The sequence below is a fragment of the Barbus barbus genome (assembly GCF_936440315.1).
Source record: "Barbus barbus genome assembly, chromosome: 30".
Taxonomy (NCBI): domain Eukaryota; kingdom Metazoa; phylum Chordata; class Actinopteri; order Cypriniformes; family Cyprinidae; genus Barbus; species Barbus barbus.
The window spans coordinates 14,844,444-14,866,967 of NC_136758.1; the positions used below are offsets into that span (position 1 = coordinate 14,844,444).

The following is a 22,524-nucleotide window of genomic DNA, read 5'->3' on the forward strand; positions in this document are numbered from 1 at the left end:
AGGATGACAATTATTTTTTTAATTTTTTTTATTTAAATAGAAACATTTTTTTAAATTGTTATAATACTTTACAGTATTGCTTTTACTGTCATGTAAATGCAGCTTTGATAAACCTAATGTTTCAAAAATAAAAATAAATAAAATTACAGAATCTTACAGACCAAACCTTTGAATAGTAAATTAATAAACATTTAAAATGATATAATGAATAATTTCAGAAAAACCCTTGTCTGAAAGCAGAGTTAGGCTTTCAGTTAAAAATCTTTAACTGAAATTATAGTTGATTATTTTGTTGCTTAGATTATTTTTATGATTTATTTTGAGCGTACTTTGAGTGTATATTGACCCATTGTTGTGTGTTTGGCAGCAACTGCTTCTAGTTCTCAGCTCAGCTTCAGCACCTGAAGTTTCCAGCATCAGCATCTGTCTGAGATCATTCATCAGCGATCAGCCCATTGCTCGCATGTTTAAATAGATTCCTCATCCGCTGATGTCTCCACCTATAAAAGTAACCGCTGTGATTCATGGCGTTCTCATGTTTGACACCGAGGAAAAATAGTGTGCTGCTTTCCTTGCAGATGCTCACAACTGCATCATGGCCAAATTAAAGGCTTCAGCTTGAGCTCCTGTTCAAAACAAGTGTGAACAGAGCCAGCTTGCCCCCTGATAGCAGCAACGCCATAGGGGAAAGAATCCAGAACCCACTGAGGAGTTCAGCTTCTCCCACAGAGCGCCAGATAGATGCCTGCCTAATAGACAAATTAATTATTTTGATAGCAATTAATGAACGTCATCCAGGATAGGCCTTTTATCAGCACCCCTCTTTTCTTTGAGAGTAATTTACAGTTCAGCTTCTATTCTCTTGGCAGTCCTTTCAGGTTTTCTTGACCTCCAGAGGTCGGCTTCAGTGGTGAACGTGTGACGTCAGATTGCAGTTAATCAGCTTGTAATTAATTTCCCACGTGTCCTCAGCCCTCTTGAGTTATGACCCTGGTCTCCTAATGGCTGATGCAAATTTATCATTTTGCAAATTGTACATTTTTGTGTAATTTTATAATATAGCTTATGGTTAAAATTTTTATTTTTATACAGTATTTAACGTATAATGTGAATTTTGTAAGAATACACTTTTGGAAATAAATATTTTGAAATAGAAATAGCACTAGTATTTTCAGTTTTGGATTTTTAGATAGAACTAGGCTAATTATTTGTGATGTAAAGAAAGCAGTTTACAATATAAAGGTTAATTTACCCATACTGCTCTGAGTTTTTCCATGGTCTGTAGTAGACACTGCCCAATCGCAGCTGCCACGGGGAAATTGTAGTGTGGGTATTAGTGCGATTTCTCACGGCTACATTTATAATCCATCGATCCTGCAGAATCTTTTTTTGGACACTGACTTTGTGCTATATCAGCTGTCCGCCTGCCATGTCAATACTTGGCCTGCAGTGGGGCATCATATTGATTTAGCTGTTGCCAACTGTTGAGTGGCTACAGGTTAATGTTCTCTGGTGGAGTGAAGTTGTTTTCATGTCTGAGAATGAAGGATTATGGAGAGAAAAAAACTTGTCATTAAACTTATGTAGCTATGAACTAAAAAAACTATACATTCCAATTAGTTTTTTTAATATTATATATTACATAATATTGCATATTTTTTAGAATATTATATTATTCAATACACTTTATTGTCCCCAATGGGGAAATTTGTCTTGGACCCTGGAGCCCGCATACACATTATATTATATTATATTATATTATATTATATCATGTTATGTTATATTATTTTCAAATATATTTAAAAAATAGCTGCAGTATGCACAGTAATAGCTGGTTATAGCTATTAAAATAATTTAATTTAAAAAATTAAAAGACTATGAATTAAAAATGTTTTAAAAAAATTATTTTATCACTGAACAAATTCATTGAACAAATATTTTAAATGGTTTTTTTTTAACCCATTTTAACTCATGCTTTTAAGACTGGATAACTTTATCTTGGTTAATTATCAGCAGAATACACCATTGTTGTTGTTTTGATATTTTAATTAGCCTTTTGTATATTTTGAGTTTTAGTTTATTAGTACTATTATTAGTACGTCAACCTAATCATACTTATTTCTGTTAGCTGCCTGTGAAACATTTTTAATTGTTATTTGAGCTTTATTTAAATTACCAGAAACTTTTTAGAACTTTTTAGATTTTTAGTCTTGGTTAACAATAACAACACTTGAATACACTATTAAAACCAAATGTCTTAAAACCACATGTTGTTTATTTGGAATGCAAAAACATGTGTGTCATTTTTGAGCCTTGACCAGTAAACATGCTGTAGGTATCAAATCAGTCCAAAAAGAGTTTGAAATTTAGAAATCGTTGCTTAGACACTTAGGATGTAGAGTCAAGTCAGATTGTGGAGCAGATGGTGTAATGCTGTTCAGTAATGCTTTAGCAGAGAGTAGAGCTTGTGGTCTTCTGTGGTCTGAGCATGCCCATCCTCTTTTTTTGTTGGTGGGTGGGGCTGCTATTGATCCCTGGCTGTGCTGTGCGCCGTACCTCGTGCCAGTGCGTGTGATTAATGTGGACGTCATGGCGGCGGGACTGAATGAGGCTACGGAGCACAGGCGGTCTGAGCCGCCAAAAGCTTCCTCCCTCACCATGTGTGCAGACGCCCCTCATTACCGAACACTTATCAAGCCTACATGAGAGATTAGGCAGGCCCAGTCACAGCCAGCACCAGACCTGTCCCGTCCCTTCCTCTCTTCCTTTTTTTTATTTTTTTTGCTCTCACACTTTCTCTTCCTTCTCAACGCTATCGCCTTTTTCCTCTGCTTTCTGTACATAGCTTCCATCGCTCTCTCTGCCTCTCGTACTCTCTCTCTCCCCCTCCTGATCTTTCCAGATGTTGCTCAGCAGCCCCATGAGAACCCCAGCGATGGGAGATGTATTAATACATCCTATTGATTAGATCAGGACCCCTGACAGTCATTTGCAGAGATACCATCTGGCTGCTGTTCCAATGCCTTCACCCAAACAGGACGTGACACCTTATTAATCTCCACCGCCGCTCTATAGACGCTTCGCCTTTTGCGCACAGAAGCCGACTCTGTCGGAGTGGCAAGCGGAGATGCAGGCGGACCTGAAGGGTGCAAGAAATTAAGGTTATTACACAAATTGAGCCATATGGTCCAAATATTTCAGAGCTGAAATTTACTAGGCAATAAAAATTGCTCCTGCCTTCCTAATGGTGTAAATTACAGTTTAACCATGGCTCTAATGATGTCCTTCTGCTGCCTGTAACCACTCTAACATGAAGGACATTGTTTAAAAAATGCACAGGAAAAAAAAATGAGGGGGGGTTGAAACTCCGGCAGCATGTTTACAATCTGTTATTTTATCATTAAGAACACAGTGAAGAGTGCATAAACATGATGGCGGCGCATTTGGACCGTGTCTTTGTGTAGACTTGTATATACACTGTTGAAGCAGAACCGCGAGTAGCTCGTTTGGGCCCTGGTTGAACCCGCACTCATTTGCCGAAAGGACACACAGAGGGGAGCTCCCGACGGCCTGTGGATTTTGATAGTGGATTCCTCTGAGCTTTCACAAACTTTAATCTCATTCCTAGTTTTAGACCAGGCTGGTGACACAATTGAGGATTTTATTTGTGTAGCTTAAAGATTCAGAAATGTTTATAGGTTTCAAAGGAGTCGTTGCCTGGTGGTTAGGACATGCATACTGTATATGCGCATGTATATATTTATATAGTATACATTTTTTAAATATTATATACAAATATAAATTTTTTTGAATAAATTACTATATAGACATCTTCTATAATATAGAAGGCCAAACAATACACTGAAAAAGCATTATTCTGCTATTATATCGGATAAGGATAAACTCTAAGAGAGCCTATTAAATGTAATTTCTTATTTAAAGTGCTAAAGTTAGTGGTGTACTTGACTGAATATGCTTTTATTTTCTGAAAACAGCTTCCATCATTCACAGTCCTGATTGTCATACATACTCAGATTGCCACATTCAGAAGAGGTAAACGGTACTTTCGTCTGTTTCTTTATGTGTGCGTTTGCATGCATGAGGGGTTTCCTTCATCAGACACCGGCCCAGTCTGAAGAACAGCTCAGTGATTCAAGAGCCCTCCATCTGATTGAGGCTTGGTTGAACAGAACTTTACATCTAAACCACAAATAATTAATAGTGTCAAGGCATCTCAGGATCTGGTTGTACGACAGAACAAAAGGGAAGATTCTTTGAAACTATGCTCTAAATTCTGTAGACTTTCTCAACAGTTAAACTAAGGTACTGGCAGGAATGAGAGCAATGGATTGATTGAAATATTAAGGGGGTAGTTCACCAAAAATAAAAATGTTGTCATCATTTACTCACCCTCATGTTGTTCCAAAAGTGTATGACTTTCTTTATTCTGCGTAACACAAAATATAAATTTACAGTTTTTTCTTTGTTTTGGATCCCATTGACTTTCAATGTATGGACAAAAACACAGAATTTTCATTTTTGGGTGAACAGGCTGTGAATAGCACAGGAAAGGTGGTTTTGAAATGTGCATCATGAATACCTTTCCTCAGTTTGTTTTAATATACCAGTGTAGAGAAGATTTTTATTATTTTCAAGAATCTGTTTGTATAAAAAACAAACATTAGACATTCAGGGATATTCAGAGCTGAATGATAATTCTTACAACAAAATGCATCAGTGCATCATTTTATCTGCCTAAAATTCTCCTAAATTTATGACAGAGTTTGAGTGCAGATTGCTTAAAACATGACCAAAGGCTCCATTTGATGCTTTTTGATGAGGCATTTCCCGGGCCCTGTAGCTGTTAGCATGATACTAATAAAATCCAGCTCAGGCTGAAGTCAGCAGTGGCAGGCCGGGACAGTATGTCTACTGTATGCAAATGAAGCAGTCCCACACCTTTGAAGGGTCAGGAATCTCCACTTTCATCTAATCAGCATAATTGTTGTGACAAATCCACATGGTTATTCTTAATTAAAATCATCCCCTGGCCCAAGCAGCCCCCAGCGCTGTCACAGGAAATAACACATATGTAAGCAGCTGATGAGACAAGGGAGACCTGTGCTCAGTTGAAAGAGGAAAAGAGGAAAGAAAAAGGGCTTTAAAAGACTTCTTTCCCCTTTACAAATGACTGATTCCCTGAGCTAATTCTAAATGTGCTTCTGACTCTGATACCTCTTTAAAGTTTAAAACAGCAAGGCCTCTTTCTGCCTCAATTACAGAAAGTCCAAATTCAGTGCTTTTGTCCAGAAGCCTGACTGCTATTGGCTTCCATACAGAGGTTTACACGTTCAGGTTCATATGCAATGGGTCTTAATATAAAGATCGTTTAGAATTTAAAGTGTGTATGTTTTACATCATTTAAATACCTGACACATTCTCTTTTGAAATAAGAAATTTAATTTTGTAATGTTGAGAATTTGATGTATGGTGGATCTATGCACACCCAAAAGGCAGCATAACCAATTCTCTTAATCAAAACTTAAACACTTCCCATTTTAGGGATCTGTGCCATAAACATTTATTTGGAAATCTATAACAAAAATCAATTCTCTTAGTCGCTTTTTAATGGCTGCCTTGAGTATCCTGGATGAGGGAGCGCCTGCTTGTTAATGTCTTGGTGCCTGTGTTTAGGAAAGTGTTTGATAGCATTGCCATCTAGGGGCAGGATATAAGTCTCTGTGCTGAAGTAAAGTGAAATGAAACAGCTGTCTCTATTGACAATGTGCATATGTTTGCTGGTTTATAGTCCAAATGTTCTCAATTTTTCAACCACGTAAAAAGGTACCGTTTTAAATGCTTCAGTGCCTCCCAGCGATGTAATGTATCGGGGTGTAAAATCTGCATAGGGGTAGTAGAGAGGGGTCTGTAGTTTTATTGTTGATGGTAAGAATTATGTCATCTTTTTTTCTTGGTCAAATTAATTTAAATTTTTTTAAGGAATTAATAATTCTTCTGTTCAAAAAAGCAAACATTACAAAACTAATATTCTGCACGGATGCCGACAGTGTTACATGTCTTTATTTAGTTATCAATTTATAATTTAATATTGATATTTTTGAGCCTCCATATGGTGATTTATAAGGTTTTTATATTTTATGTATTTTGTTTGTATGTGTTTTTTGTTTTGTTTTTTGTGTTTGTTTTTTGTTTAGTTTTCACCATCTTCACACTTTTGTATCTATTCATGAGTACTGCATTCACAAAAATGCATATAATGCATTTAATGAAATATACATTATGTAATGCATGCTGTAGATCAGTGGTTTTCAAACCCGTCCTGCAAGCACCCCTGCCCTGCACGTTTTGTATGTATCCCATGTCAGACACACCCAATTCAGGTCTTGCAGTCTCTAGTAATGAGCTGAGTTGAATGTCTGATAAGGGAGACATACAAAATGTGCAGGGCAGGGGTGCTTGCAGGACAGGTTTGAAAACCACTGCTGTAGATAATAACATTATTATTATTATTCATGATGATGATGATTAATAATTGTATCATTATTAAATTGTATTTTTATATGAATTACTTAATTTTATCAATAATAATGGTAATATTGCTATGTTTATAACATACACTAATTATATTTGTGTCATTTGTGTTGTAGGGTAAAATTTTTCAAGCTCATGTGTTTGGGTTGGAGCCGTACACCACATATATTGTGCGTATAGAAGCAGTTAATGGAGCGGGTCAGGTGTCTAGTCCTTGGACCACCATTCAGACACTTGAAGCTTCTCCAAGTGGCCTGGCTAACTTCAGTGTGGAGAAGAGAGAACATGGACGAGCACTGCTGCTGCTGTGGGCTGAACCTGCCTCTCCAAATGGAGTCATCAAAGTATGCCTCCCTCAATGACAATAACATTGCATTATCAGCTCCAGAATCTGCTATCATTTACTATATTTATATCCACAGATGTACAATATCTTCAATGAGGACAACTTAGAGTTCAGTGGCCTCGCACGTCAGTTCCTCTTCCGCCGTCTGGAACCCTACACTGTGTACACACTCATTCTCGAAGCTTGCACTGAAGCAGGCTGTACAAGGACCGCACCTCAACGCATAACCACCGAGGAGGCCGCCCCGTCCTCTCAACCAGCCCCTACGGTACAGCAGGTCCAATCCCGCAGCGTGGAGCTCCGCTGGGCTCCACCTGCCCAGCCCAACGGCAGGATCCTGCAGTACCAGGTTCTGGCTGTAAGTCTAGAGGATGGCAGGGTACAGAGTGATGAAGACGACTCGATGAGAGCCAAGATTGTGTTCATCCAGAACGACACCCAGGCTAACAGCTTCTCCTATAATATGTCTGGCCTTCTGCCCTGGAGCAGGTACAAGTTTCGAGTGCGTGTTTCAAATGCGGCAGGATATACCGATAGCCCGTGGCTCACAGTTCAAACCAAACAAGCTCCTCCTAGAGGATTGGCTCCTCCGGTTGTCAGTCATGTAGAGGGCAAGCCTAATGAAATCTTTGTAACTTGGACGCCTCCTTTGGAGCCCAATGGTGTTCTTCTGACCTACAGGATTCAGAGGGACAACGTTGGCTTCCATTTCAGCTTCGATTCGAGCGTGTTCAACTACACTGATGTGGATTTAACCGCGTACACTCTCTACAGTTACGCAGTCATTGCCTGCACCGTGGCTGGGTGTGTTACCAGTGAGCCAACGCAGATCAGGACATTAGAAGCCGCCCCTGCTAACGTAGAACCACCTATGGTGTCTGATGTCACTTCCTATTCACTCAATGTGTCGTGGACTGTTCCATCCATCCAGAATGGTGAGATTGTGGTGTATATTCTTAAAATAAACAATGAGGAGGTCTACCGAGGGAAAAAGTTAAGTGCACAGGTTTTGGATCTACAGTCACATGTTTCCTACATCCTCCTCTTAATGGCTTGCACCAATGGTGGCTGCACTGCCAGTTCGCCCACTTCAGTCCAGACGAGAGAAGCACCACCCACAGGGATGCCCGCCCCAACTCTTAAAGTCACAGGCCCTGAATCGGTTGAGGTCATGTGGAGAGAGCCAATCCAGCCCAATGGAGTAATCATAGGGTACGAGCTCCGTCGAAACGGGAGCCTCATTTACACTGGCCTGGACACCCGTTACCATGACTTCACCTTACTTCCAAGCGTTGAGTACAGCTACACCATCACTGCCAATAACAGTCAAGGCGCCACTACCAGTCCACCGACAGTGGCCAGAACACAGCCGTCAGCGCCCTCTGGTGTGGCTCCCCCCAGACTGGAGGCTCTGGGGCCATTCAGCATTATGGTGCAGTGGGACCCCCCTGCACGACCTAATGGGGTCATCATCAGCTACTCACTTTACAAACGAGACCCAGCTGAGCCCAACATGAAACGTTTCATTTTTGCTTCACATCACAGTGCTTTTCAAAGCCAAAGTTTCTCCCTTACAGCACTAAAGCCCTACTACAGGTAAAATACCAGCATGCAGCACTAACGCTGTTTACTCTGGAATTTTGATATGTAAGGTAATATAAGGCAACCCCTAGCATTTGAGGCTGAAGATAGATAAATGAACAACTAACAGAGTACTTTAAGCATATTTAAATAGAATTGGAAGTAGATATTCTTATATTGTCTAGCTTCAAACCTAAATTAGCTGGTCAGACTTTTTCAGTTGCTGCACCAAAGACAGACACACTGATAAAAACCAAATGTGCGAAGGAAGAAAAGGAGAGAGAGAGAATCTTAAAGGGGAGGGAGTCAACATTGAGCCTTTTCTAATGTTTCAATCCTTGGCATAAACAAAGACGGTCAGAAGGAGGCACTCAAATGAGGGATGACTAAAGTCTGGAGCTGTATACTCTCCTCTCCTCTCTTCTCTCCCTTTTCTCCTTCAGTCCATCGCTGGTGACCTTCTGAAGGAGAAAACCTTTAGTCCGTTGTCTATACTGTTGATAAATAACAGAATGCATTACTAGGATAAGCACAAAAATTATGTTTATATTCCTAAATATTCTAAATCAAATTAAAAAAAAGTAAAACAAAAAAAATGTTACTGATGAAATCGAGGTAAACAAAATGTGTTATTTATTTTCATATGTGCCCTATTGATATTTTTACCCATTGTTTTTCTTTATTTTGAGATATTATTTCTTTATTTTTATTATTTGTTTGTGCATTTTTGTAGATATGAGGTAAGAGTGGAGGCCTGCACCCTGTTAGGCTGCGCTGCTAGTGATTGGTCTTCAATACAGACGCTTGAGTCGCCTCCTGCTGGACAACCTGCCCCGCTGCTGGAGCTGCAAACTAACCCGAAGGGCATACAGACAGTCTTTCTGCTGTCCTGGTCTCCTCCAGCTGAGCCGAATGGGAAACTTTTGCAGTACGAGCTGTACCGAAAACACGCTTTAGACAAGGAAAGCCGATCTGTAACTACACTGGTCTACCGCAACTCCTCGACCTCCTGCCACGATGACAAACTCCTGCCCTACACAGCCTACGAATACCAGGTCATACCACTGGTTTTCATTTCACTCAGATGTATTTTACACTCCAAATTTCAGAATTTACTGTCATTGGTGCATTTGATTTGAACTTTTTATACCTAAATTATTATATTACAACAAAGAATGAACAGACTTTTTATATTTTCCCAAGAAAATGTGTCTGTAAGCTTGTGGATAGTTGACAGAGGGTTGCTATATATTTGCTAAGGTGTTCTGAATGGTTGCTACAGTAGGTCATTGCTTTAAATCAGTGTTATTTATACAATAATTAGTGCTGTCAAATGATTAAATGCGATTTAATCACATCCAAAATAAAAGTTTTTGTTTACATAATATATGAGTGTGTACTGTGTATATTTATTATGTATATATAAATACAAACACATGCATACTCTACATGCAATTAATCTAACTCGCATATTTAAGAAAAATATGTTGTTTATATATTAAATATATTTATATATAATATAAATGTATATACATGTAAATATTTTCAAACTATGTATGTGTGTGTGTTTATATATACATAATAAATAAAAACAGTACACATACATAATGTAAACAAAAACATTTATTTTGGATGCCATTAATCGCGATTAATCGTTTGACAGCACTAACAATAATATAAATACTACAATATACCATTTATATTATATTATAGTATTTATTAGTATTCTGTTTTCATTTTAGTTTATTTTAGTAATTTTATTAAGTGTATTTTACATTTTTAATAGTTTTTTTTTATAGATCTATTTAGCTTTTTATTATTTTTTAATTTATGTAGTTTTAGTTATCCTAGTACTTTTTTAGTAACTTAAACCTGTTTTATTTCTGCTAGTTGCCAAGACAGAATTTCTACATTTCAATTTAGGTTTTTAAGTTTTTCGTCTGACATTTATATAACTTATTTCAGCTTTATTTCAATTAACAAAAACTATTTTGTATAGCTTTAGTTTCAGCAAGTTTAGTTTTTAGCATGATGCATCCTGAATATGAAATCATCCCTCTAGACTTTGTGATACTTCATACATTATTCTTATGATACATAATATTTTAGCGTAATCATGCAACTAAACATGATTAAATCTGCCATATAAACTTGTCCTCAAGGAATGTTTAATTAGCATGATTATTTGTTGCTGTTGTGTTTAACGTTCTGCTCATCTATACTCTCTCATTCACACAGACAGGCGTTTAATCTAACTCACTATATTCATCGCACTGCCGTCGCCTTACGAGACCTTTCTTAATTGACAGCCTAGCCTTTGGAGCAAAATAACATTAGCATTTGACTGTCAGGCCTGAGAGGCGTGAGCTGATCAGGACTAAATTGATAGAGTTTGCCTGATTGTTCCGTCTTATTTATGAGCGGTAATTTATGACAGCTGGCGGGCGGAGCTGAGTGATGACGGACAAGCGACAGGGCCATTAATCTGGGTCTGGCTGAATGCTGACGATTACGATCGAAGCCATTGAATTAGCTGTTAGGCCTCCCAAATGTACAAGTATTGGAAAGACCTTTTAATGCTATTGGCTTTCCCTGGGGAGGTTGCTAACTATCCTGGAAGCGTCATTGAGCTTATGCCTGCGTCTGCTTATTTAACAGTATAAATGGCTGTTTGTTGACCGTTTGTGTGTTTGAAGAAGTCAGAACTACCACTTTCTTTAATGTTCTTGTCCTAATGTCATGGAGTTGTCTCCCTTTTTGTTGTTTCATTTTAGTCTTTCTCACACAAGGGCATGTGTCCCTGTGAAATCAAAGCCATCCCATGTTAAGAGGCTACATATTTTATTGACACTTTTATGTCAAATCTTAATTAGCCTAGTGCTCATAACAGAAAAGGGAACTTTTGCCCCCGTGTCCATGACTGGGGGCGTGGCCACAGCCAATGAGGGCCTGTCTCTGGGCAGATTCAGCCCTAGCGGTGTACACCCACATCCATTAGAGCTTGCTCATGAAATAGTTTTATTTTCCCGCGTTAATTACAGCTCTGTATGCAAGTGCTTCGGTGGCAATAAAACGTCTGCGCCGCTTACAAGGGCATGAAGATGTCCTGGCTGACTCCACTTTAAAACGTAGCGGCCATATCTCTTTTCACCAAATTCCTATCTGAGAATCGGAATGATTTATCAGTGAGAAATTAAGGTTATCGCATTTCTTTGTCCTGTGCTCATTCGTAACGCCACACAAGCGACCCGTCACTCTTTCCTCCTCACTGTCTTCCTGCCAACGTGACCTTTTCTCTCTTTGGGTGACAAGAGGCTGTTTCTGTGACCGCCCTCTTTCTCTTCTGTCACACCTCCGTCGCCCCCCCTTTGCGCTCCGACACGTCAAGTCGTCACTTTGGCAGTGGAACGGGTTCGAATGGGAATGTGAAATCAGCCAGTGCCTCGTGCAGTCCATGCGTATTGCTACTTAGATCTATCATCTGGATTGATCACGGTGTAATTGCCTATTATTGAGGCTAATTTAACCCTATCCACAGGAACATCCATCTGCCACTGCTATTATAACTGACAATCTACAAATTACTTACTCATGCAAATAGCGACCCCAGCTGACCTTTTCCTACTCTTCCTGTGTAATTATACAAATAGCTCGTCTAGTAAATAAGATTACTTCACCTTTCCATGTGTTCATTTACTCCTTGATGAAGGTGAAATTTAATTTTCATGTAGATTCAAGCTGGAGTGATTCTGTAATGGATGCTGATGTTTTTGCCATTAATGACAGCAGGGCTTCGAGAGCGCAAGACTACTGACTCCACAAAGTAGTTGAATGGGTAGTTTCCTTTTGCAAAAGGCGCCAGGTGGGTTCATCAGGTGAAGGTGACTCCTCTTTAAGAGGAGGATGGTGCCGAGTCTCCGGTCTGTCTGCTGAGCCATTTCAGAGCTGGTGTGGGTATCAGATCCGGTCTTATATCGGCCCTGCAGGTGAGAGAGACCACAGGCGTCTCCATACACTCACCTGTAGCTTTGCACACTGAAGTTCCTTTCTTTTCTTGTGCATATCTATACTAGTTGGTCTCGAAAAAATGGTAGACTCCAACAGCAGGAAAAATTATGATACATGTTGGAGCTGTGGTCTAGCAAGTTGTAAAAAAAGAGAGAAGGAGCTCTCAAAAATGCTAAATTGTTGTGAAATAAATTTAAAGGATTTTTTTCCAGCCAGCTTTATGTCAGTTGTATATGTAAATGAACAATGTGTACTCTCCAGATGATGCAAAACTTTTGACACCTCTGGGTTTTTGTTAAAACTACAGATTGAACTCCTGCAATTTTTGTATTCCTGCCTATGGACAGTGGGAACAACAGAGGGATGATGCCAAAATCAAAAATGCATTATGAGTGAAGTTTTTAGCTAAATGGAATGCCAAAACCCCCTTTTCTCTGTTTTCTATATAGCACTGACTAAAAAAAACGAACAAAAAAAACTTTTGTGCTGCATAGACCAGGTTTTACTAAAAGGCCATCTTGCCAGTGGCAAGTGTCCCCTTTAATATTTAAATAAGGCAAGCTTCAAGTTTAATACAGAGGGGTTTTTGTTGTTGTTATTATTGTTTTGTGAGTTAGTTTTTCATTATTTTCATTTTCTAGTAGTTTGAACCGCTTTTTATACAGTGGTGGCCAAAATTATTAGACCACCTTACAGATCCGAAAATATTGACCTTTTTTGCCTACAAAACATGATTTTATTTCATATTGTTCATGAAACATGCAGATGGTTGCTTTGAGCACAACAAAAATCAGATGAAGTGAGTCATACTCTTTTTAACAACTTTTAACTTTAATATTTTGTATGTGTGCAGAAATTACAGCAGCACATCTCTCTGGCATAGTGTCAATACATTTCCTGAGAACTTTAACACTAATTTTATCCCATGCCTTCTTCAACTCAAGCCAAAGGCTTTCCTCTGAATATACAATAGATCTGTCCAGTTTATTTTCCAATTCGCCCCAAATTTGCTCGATGGAGTTGAGGGCCAGTCCATCATTTTTAATGTTCCAGCAGATTCCTTCCGTCGCAGGTAGTTCTGGCAATAGTTCGTTTAGGAGTATGTGGCCAATTCAACAAAAGCAACTGAAACTTCTTAAATATGCCAAGTGTTCTAATAATTTTGGACACCACTGTATATGTGTACTATGAGTTATAATAATAATAATAATAATAATATAGCATTTTATTATATTTTTTTTATTTTATAAATTTATTATAGATTTATACCTGATTTCATGTGTTGTTTTATTTTGACTATCTAGGTGTGGGCTGTAAACTCAGCAGGTCGTGCTGGTAGCCCCTGGGCTCAAGGTCGCACAGGTCCAGCTCCTCCAGAGGGGTTGAGCCCGCCTAAATTCCTGCACATCCATGCCACCTCAGCTGTGTTGGATATCAGCCCACCCACCAAGCCAAACGGCATTGTCAGCCTCTACAGAGTATTCACACAAAACAAAGACTCATACCAGCTGGTACATCAAGTACAATATATGTATCCTTACCTATACATATATTTAACAATTATATATAAGCGACTAAGAATTTAGAGTATTAGAATTTATAGTAGAAAACTGGAACAAGCTCTTTCATTTCTGTGCCTGCAGCTGTCTGAGGGGACGTCCCACCAGCAGACTCTCCACGGTCTTAGGCCCTTCACTGTGTATTTTGTAGGTGTGGAGGCCTGCACCTGTTTCCTGTGCTGCAGCCGAGGTCCCTTAAGTGAGCTCCGCACCCAGGCCTCTGCCCCGGCCCAGCAGCCCCCGCCACGTCTAGTCGCCCTCACCTCTCGCTCAGCTCTGGTGGAGTGGGACATGCCTCTTCAGCCCAATGGCATCATTGAAAGGTACAGATCTCAGAAAAAATATATTTTGCATAGTATAAAAAAATATATAACTTAATATAATAATGATTATGCTAAAATTCTTTATTAATATTTAAGGATGAAGTCCTTTTATATAAAAGGACTTTTTTATAAAATATTTTCTCAAGTCTTTAAAATATCAAAATATTGCACTGTTCATTTGAGCAGTTTAGCCTAGCAACACAACAACCAATGGCATGAGTTTGATGAGTTTTGGCAGGACTCCAAGACTCTTTTTCTAAGCAATGGCAGACTGAAGAAGTGTTTGAAAACATTTTATTACTCTTGCAAATCCATTCGGTGCCATAAGCAGCATGGAAATGACCCATTAAGATATGATTTTTTTTTTCTTTTTGTCATCACAAATTTGAAAGTCATAACTAAGTATTGATATTTGCTTGAATTTTGTTCACCTCTATTAAAACTTTGTATGTACACTACTGTTCAAAATTTTGAGGTAGGATCAGGATTTTTTTTTTTCTGTTTTTGAAAGTAATCGCTTATATGCTCACCAATGCTGCATTTATTTAATCAAAGTAAAGTCAAACTATAATATTAATAAATAGTATTAAAATTTAGAATAACAGTTTTCTATTTGAATATATTTTAAAATGTAATTCATTTATGCAAAGCTGAATTTTTAGCAGCCATTACTACTCAGTCTTAAGTGTCACATGATCTATCAAAGTTCTTTCTGCATTCAAAACGCACACTGTTGATTTGGTTCTCATGAAACTTCTTTTATTATCAAGACTGAAAACAGTTGTGTTGCTTATCATTTTTTTGGAATCTTTTTTGTAACATTATAAAAGTCTTTGCTGTCACTTTTTATAAGAAATCATACTGACCCCAAATGTTTGAATGGTAGTGTATTAAGGTAGTACTATAGCATAAATATTTGTCCCTTTCACTTTCATCTGTGAAGCTGTGAGCTCCACGTGCGATCATCTTGTCCTCAGCCGCTGCAGCCTGTCCCTGTAAGCTGTGTCATCGGCCCTGTGGAAATCACGTTCTTTGGACTGGGGCAGAGCTTCAACATCACTGGTCTACTGCCCTATGCCAACTATGAGCTGTGTGTAGTGTCTTACAATAACATGGGCAGCACTGTGTCTGACTGGGTCTCCATCACCACACTCAAAGAACGTAAGGACTCTCTTCGGGACTCTCGTATGTCTCTGATTATATGTTGCTAACAAATTATAAATGCCATAAAACTCATTGCTATTACCATCTAAAATTCTTAAAAATGATTATGGAACCTAAATCAAACCCCACTCTTGCTGTTTCTTTGTAGCTCCTCAGTATAAGGAGCCATTTGCGGTGCACAGTAACCTCACCACAGTGTTTGTGGACTGGAGTGGCTCTTTCTCTCTGAACGGGCCTCTGAGAGAATACAGCCTAAGTGAGAACAACCTGCGCATCTACAGCGGCTTCCACAGCTCACTGCACATCCCACGCACTTCTGATAAAAGTATGCCCATAGGGTTATACTATGACCTCGGGCTGGTCCTGATTTTTTTCTGTCTTATTCTGAAGTTCAATGGTTCTTTTTCATTGTGCCCTTTTCTCATCATCTCTTTTGTCGCTTTTCTCTTCAGCCTTTGCATTTCAAGTTACCTGCACCACTGACAGTGGCAGTGCCAGCTCTCCTGTTATTAAATACAGCACGGCAACTGGTATAGGTACGTTTACTCCGGCCTGGCTGGTGATTGGGTAATATCTCCATTCTCTCAGGGCAGAGTCGATATCATTGTTGCAAACTCGTAATCTTCATCGAAGAAATAAATAAACACTAAAAACGTTTTTTAGGCATTCCAATATAACAAATGGTTTAAGTCAAACTATATGAATACAACTAAGTCTGTGCATGTAGCAACACTTGTCTCATTGCAGACATTTTAACTACTTTCAAAGCTCCAGATCTTCATGTGGTGAAACGCTCCTGGCATTAAGCCACCAAAATTAAAATATGAGGAACATACTGTAAATATATGTGTTGTTTCACAGTGTTTGTTGCAGATATGCTATGTAAAAATAGATAATTCCTTTGCAGTATGTACAACTTCTAATTAAATATATCATTTTTTATGCATCTCATATGGTACAGATATATAACATGTTATTAATGGAATAATGTATAAGGTTGTGAGATGATACAAAAATACTTGAATCATTACTTGTATCCATATCTCTATTTACTCATAATAATAAAACAGTTAGTTATAAATAAAAGATCATTTTTATTAACTTTTATTAATTTACTTTTTATTCTGTATTATTGACAGTCCACAAACAGTCACTCTCTAGCTCAGCCCCGAACACGACTGAAGTCAAGAGGGGATTGTGCGTTCGCCGTTGTTGGACCTAGGCTCTGGAATACTCTTCCTTTTTATCTGAAATCCCTGTCCTCTGTTCATGAGTTTAAATTAAAGTTAAAGTCTTATCTTCTGGCCAGAGCATTTAGCAATTCTTAATTTTGTTTTATGTTTATTATGGTTTACTGCTTTCTTTCTTTTTTATCTTGTATTAGTTTTTATACTCTGTAAAGCACAGTGGTCAACACCTGTTGTGTTTATTTGTGCTATATAAAGAAATGAAATGATTGAGATTAAAACCTAGTTGTCTTAGCTGTAGAGTAGTTATAATTAAATATTTGTATTATGTTTTTATCCATACTCTGTTTTTTTTTTTCTTAATTGAGCATCTCATCTGTTCCCCAGATCCCGTGGAGTCGAGTTCTGGAGATAAAACAGGTTTGTATGGGGCTGAATACAAGTTCTATACAGAGTTGTGGTTCATCATTCTCATGGCGTTCCTGGGGCTGCTGCTGCTGGCTCTGTTAATGGGTCTGGTGCTGAGAAGAGCCCTGAGCAAGCCCCCCTTCATCAGGGAGAGACCTCCAATAGTGCCCCTTCAGAGGAGAAGTACCAAGTATCCGCCTAATGACACCTATCTGGTGAGAGAAAATTGTTTTCTAATTGGAAATTCACTAGGTCTGTAACACTTGCTCTAACATTCTACCGTTTTTTAATCAAGGTGTATGTTAGACTGTAGAGGTTTACACTCAAAGCTGCAACATGCACTTCCTTTAAATGTCCAGAAGAGGGAGTGATAACACTGCTCTTCCTACTGCAATTGGCAATGTCATAATCATAATCATAAAGGCAATGACTCTGTTTAGATTAGAATGTTAGTCTTACTATTTATGCACTACCGCTCAAAAGTTTAGGGTCAGTTTTATTTTTGGAAATGAATATATCATGAAAAATATATACTGAATTGATCAAAAGTGGCAGTAAAACAGTTATAGTGTTACAAAAGATTCTTTCTATTCATCATATAATCCTGAAAAAAGCATCGCAATTTCCAGAAGAAAATCTAAATTAATAGTAAGAAATGTTTCTTGTGCACCAATCAGCATATTAGAATGATTTCTGAAGGTTCATGTGACACAGAAGACTGGATTAATGGCTACTGACAGCTTTGCCATCACGAAAAAAAATATTACACTTTTGAATGTATTAAAATAGAAAACTGTAATAATACTTTACTGTTTTCCTATAAAGTTTGATTTAAATAAATTTAGCCTTGGCTTCTGTCTGGTTGCTAAGAGCCAGATAAACACTCCCAACATTTAAAGGAATAGTTGACCCAAACTTTAAAATTTGCTTAAAATCCCTCAGGCCATCCAATATGTAGATGAGTTTTCTTTTCTTCATCAGAAAAGATCTAGAGAAATCTCATTGTATTTCATCACTTGCTCACCAGTGGACCTCAGCAGTGAATGGGTGCCGTCAGAATGAGAGTTGATAAAAACATCACAATAATCCACAGATAAGCCACACGACTTCAGTCCATCAGTAAATTGTGAACTGAAGTAATGCTAATTTTCTCCAAATCTGTTCTGCTAAAGAAACAAACTCATCTTGGATAGTCTGAGGGTGGGTCCATTTTCAGCAAATTTTGAGTTTTGAGTGAACTGTTCCTTTAAACATTGGCCTTTCTCTTTAAATCTGCTGTGTCTTTTAACTCTCTCTGTCCTGCGCTGTTCTGTCTGCTCCAGAGACCTTCCTCTGAGCTCTGCTCTAACCATGCTTCTACTGCTCTGCTTCAGCCTGATGCACCGATGGTAAGCCCGCTCCTCTCTCTCTCTCTCTCCTCTTCCCAGTTTGACAATATACCGGACTCCTCCTGCAGTATAACACTAAAGCGTTTTGCCATGCGCACTGAGGTACATAGCCTGCTGCATTGGCATGGTTTGCCTTTTTCCTCATTAGTGGTACTTGCTAAGGCAACTGTCACTATTACTGTTTCTTATACTAAATACAAATACTTATGTGTATTCCCCTATTTGCCCGTTCAAGCGCCACTTACTAGAGATTGCATTCATTTTCCATCATGCTTTGGGTTTTGTTTTGCTGTTGAGTGGCAGTGCATGCAGAATATGTTTGCAATATGTATTAATGCACAACCCTTCTCATTCAGTGGCTTGTTTTTTATGTTTGATCATCAGCTGGATTTGACTGTCTCTGCTGCATGTGATTGACAGACAGTTATGTGTGTGTCTGTCCTTTATATTGATGTAATGTGTGTTGTGATCAGGGTTTGACTGACACTAAGATCGGCGGCACCAGCACCTGCACCAGCAACCTAAGCTATCAGGCCAGCATGTCTGTGCTGCGTCTTCCCAGCCAGAGCCAGCTCAGCCGTGCCTATTCCCAGAATTCCTTACACCGGAGTGTTAGTCAGCTGATCGACACACAGGATAAGAAGTCTCTGGGTGGTGGAGCATGGGACGCTGACCTGCACGGCACTGACAGCGGCATGGTAAGATGATGATGATGTGGAATCAGCATTTATTAGAATGATTTCTGAAGGATCATGTGACACTGAAGCCTGGAGTAATGGCTGCTGAAAATTCAGCTTTGCTATCACAGGAATAACTTGCATTTTAAAATATATTAAAATAGAAAGCACTTATTTTAAACTGTAATACTACATAATATTATTGTTTTTATTCCATTCTTGATCAAATAAATGCAGCCTTGGTGAGCATAAGAGACATCTTTCAAAAACATTTTCAAAAACTGTTTACAGTGTTTTGAATGGTAGTATGGGAAATTGGTCATAGACGGTCATTTACAGTTTAGTGGACATTATACAAAAATAAAATATAGTCATGGTGCAAACAACTAATGTACATTTACTTGTACTTTTATATTAATGTAAACGTTCCTGATGCGTTCCAGCAGTCTATTCAGTTTGCCTGGTGAAGGAATTATGATAGCTAATGATGACTGTTATTTTAATTTTTTTTGCAGTATGTGGGGGATGAGGAGTTTGGGGAGACGATTAAAAGCTGCAGCTCAGTGAAGAAGGAGCAAACCATGTTTACAGACACTCACTTGTAAAGCGATCACACACAAACACACACCTAAAACTGTGGAAAACACTCTTGGTAATGTAGTTTTTCTCCAACTTATGTAGCTGAGTGAATATCACATTTACAACAAAGACAGCGACAGTTACAAATGAATACAATATATGTATAAAATATAAAATAAATGGTTTGGAGATCACCTTAATTTGGTTTATTTTACCATGACAAAACTTTGCAATGGAATGTAATGAGAAATTAGCTGTGTTTCATAATGCAGGATTTTTTTTTATTAGTCAGAGATGTAATGGTCATTTATATGTTGCAGCTAAGTGTTGACTACCTCTGACATTAACTTATTGCTTCCGTTTTAATCCTAGAATGACTTATTTACATTACAATCTGCTCCTATTGGTTTTAGTTTGTTTAAAAGAGAATTGTGGTTGAATATCATATTTTTAAGGTATCACCCATTGTCTCTACTTGCAATGATATACTCACAAGCCTTGACTTGACCCAGAAGTGTCATGCCGGCACGTGGATATATATATATATATATATATATATATATATATATATATATATATATATATATATATATATATATATATACAGTATCTCACAGAAGTGAGTACACCCCTCACATTTTTGTAAATATTTTATTGTATCTTTTCATGTGACAACACTGAAGACATGACACTTTGCTACAATGTAAAATTGTGAGTGTACAGCTTGTATAACAGTGTAAATTAGTTGTCCCCTCAAAATAACTCAACACACAGCCATTAATGTCTAATCCGCTGGCCACAAAAGTTAGTACCCCTAAGTGAAAATGTCCAAATTGGGCCCAATTAGCCATTTTCTCTTCCCGTTGTCATGTGACTTGTTAGTGTTACAAGGTCTCAGGTGTGAATGGGGAGCAGGTGTGTTAAATTTGGTGTTATCGCTCTCACTTGCTCATACTGGTCACTGGAAGTTCAACATAGCACCTCATGGCAAAGAACTCTCTGAGGATCTGAAAAAAAGAATTGTTGCTCTATATAAAGATGGCGTAGGCTATAAGAAGATTGCCAAGACCCTGAAACTGAGCTGCAGCACGGTGGCCAAGACCATACAGCGGTTTAACAGGACAGGTTCCACTCAGAACAGGCCTCGCCATGGTCGACCAAAGAAGTTGAGTGCACGTGCTCAGCGTCATATCCAGAGGTTGTGTTTGGGAAATAGACGTAGGAGTGCTGCCAACATTGCTGCAGAGGTTGAAGGGGTGGGGGGTCAGCCTGTCAGTCCTCAGACCATATGCCGCACACTGCATCAAATCGGTCTGCATGGCTGTTGTCCCAGAAGGAAGTCTCTTCTAAAGATGATGCACAAGAAAGCCCGCAAACAGTTTGCTGAAGACAAGCAGACTAAGGACATGGATTACTGGAACCATGTCCTGTGGTCTGATGAGACCAAGATAAACTTATTTGGTTCAGATGGTGTCAGGCGTGTGTGGCGGCAACCAGGTGAGGAGTACAAAGACAAGTGTGTCTTGCCTACAGTCAAGCATGGTGGTGGGAGTGTCATGGTCTGGGGCTGCATGAGTGCTGCCAGCACTGGAGAGCTACAGTTCATTGAGGGAACCATGAATGCCAACATGTACTGTGACATACTGAAGCAGAGACTGGGACGCAGGGCAGTATTCCAACATGATAACGACCCCAAACACACCTCCAAGATGACCACTGCCTTGCTAAAGAAGCTGAGGGTAAAGGTGATGGACTGGCCAAGCATGTCTCCAGACCTAAACCCTATTGAGCATCTGTGGGGCATCCTCAAACGGAAGGTGGAGGAGCGCAAGGTCTCTTAACATCGACCAGCTCCGTAATGTCATCATGGAGGAGTGGAAAAGGACTCCAATGGCACCCTGTGAAGATCTGGTGAACTCCATGCCCAAGAGGGTTAAGGCAGTGCTGGAAAATAATGGTGGCCACACAAAATATTGACACTTTGGGCCCAATTTGGACATTTTCACTTAGGAGCGTACTCATTTTTGTGGCCAGCGGATTAGACATTAATGGCTGTGTTGAGTTATTTTGAGGGGACAGCAAATGTACACTGTTATACAAGCTGTACACTCACTACTTTACATTGAATCAAAGTGTCATTTCTTCAGTGTTGGCACATGAAAAGATATAATAAAATACTTACAAAAATGTGTGGGGTGTTCTCACTTCTGTGAGATCCTGTATGTATATATATATATATATAATCCAAAGGTTGCGGGTTCAAATCTCGGGCCGGCAGGGATTGTAGGTGGGGGGAGTGATTCTCCAGCGCTCTCTCCACCCTCAATACTGCGACTGAGGTGCCCTTGAGCAAGGCACCGAACCCCCAACTGCTCCCCGGGCACCGCAGCATAAATGGCTGCCCACTGCTCCGGGTGTGTTTTTCACGGTGTGTGTGTGTTCACTGCTGTGTGTGTGCACGTTGGATGGGTTAAATGCAGAGCACGAATTCCGAGTATGGGTCACCATACTTGGCCGTATGTCACTTCACTTCACTTCATATACACACACACACGCAGCATATACACACACACACACAGCATATACAAAAGACAGAATAAACAGAATATAGTCCTTTTGAATTTTTTTTTCTTCTGATTTCATACTTGTACTTTATTATCAGATATCTTTTGCTGTAATATGTGCTTAGCACTGATGCAGAGAAGAAACAGTCTGTTCTGAAAATAGCACTGTATTATTATAGCTTTAAATG

The 22,524-nt window shown here is 38.9% G+C and overlaps 1 protein-coding gene across 1 annotated transcript in view; it reads left to right on the top strand.

The window, feature by feature from the left end:
- The window catches only part of ush2a (Usher syndrome 2A (autosomal recessive, mild)), a gene marked incomplete at both ends in the record, with an annotated part of 210,615 nt that extends 190,817 nt beyond the window's left edge, over nucleotides 1-19,798 (top strand). The window contains 12 exons of the mRNA XM_079385784.1: nucleotides 6,669-6,896; nucleotides 6,975-8,494; nucleotides 9,213-9,534; nucleotides 13,792-13,998; nucleotides 14,131-14,369; nucleotides 15,313-15,530; nucleotides 15,682-15,858; nucleotides 15,986-16,069; nucleotides 17,108-17,343; nucleotides 18,451-18,516; nucleotides 18,990-19,214; nucleotides 19,709-19,798. Coding sequence (XP_079241910.1) covers nucleotides 6,669-6,896; nucleotides 6,975-8,494; nucleotides 9,213-9,534; nucleotides 13,792-13,998; nucleotides 14,131-14,369; nucleotides 15,313-15,530; nucleotides 15,682-15,858; nucleotides 15,986-16,069; nucleotides 17,108-17,343; nucleotides 18,451-18,516; nucleotides 18,990-19,214; nucleotides 19,709-19,798 — 3,612 coding nt within the window. The remainder of the gene's footprint in view (nucleotides 1-6,668; nucleotides 6,897-6,974; nucleotides 8,495-9,212; nucleotides 9,535-13,791; nucleotides 13,999-14,130; nucleotides 14,370-15,312; nucleotides 15,531-15,681; nucleotides 15,859-15,985; nucleotides 16,070-17,107; nucleotides 17,344-18,450; nucleotides 18,517-18,989; nucleotides 19,215-19,708) is intronic.
- Between the last annotated feature and the right edge of the window lie 2,726 nt (nucleotides 19,799-22,524).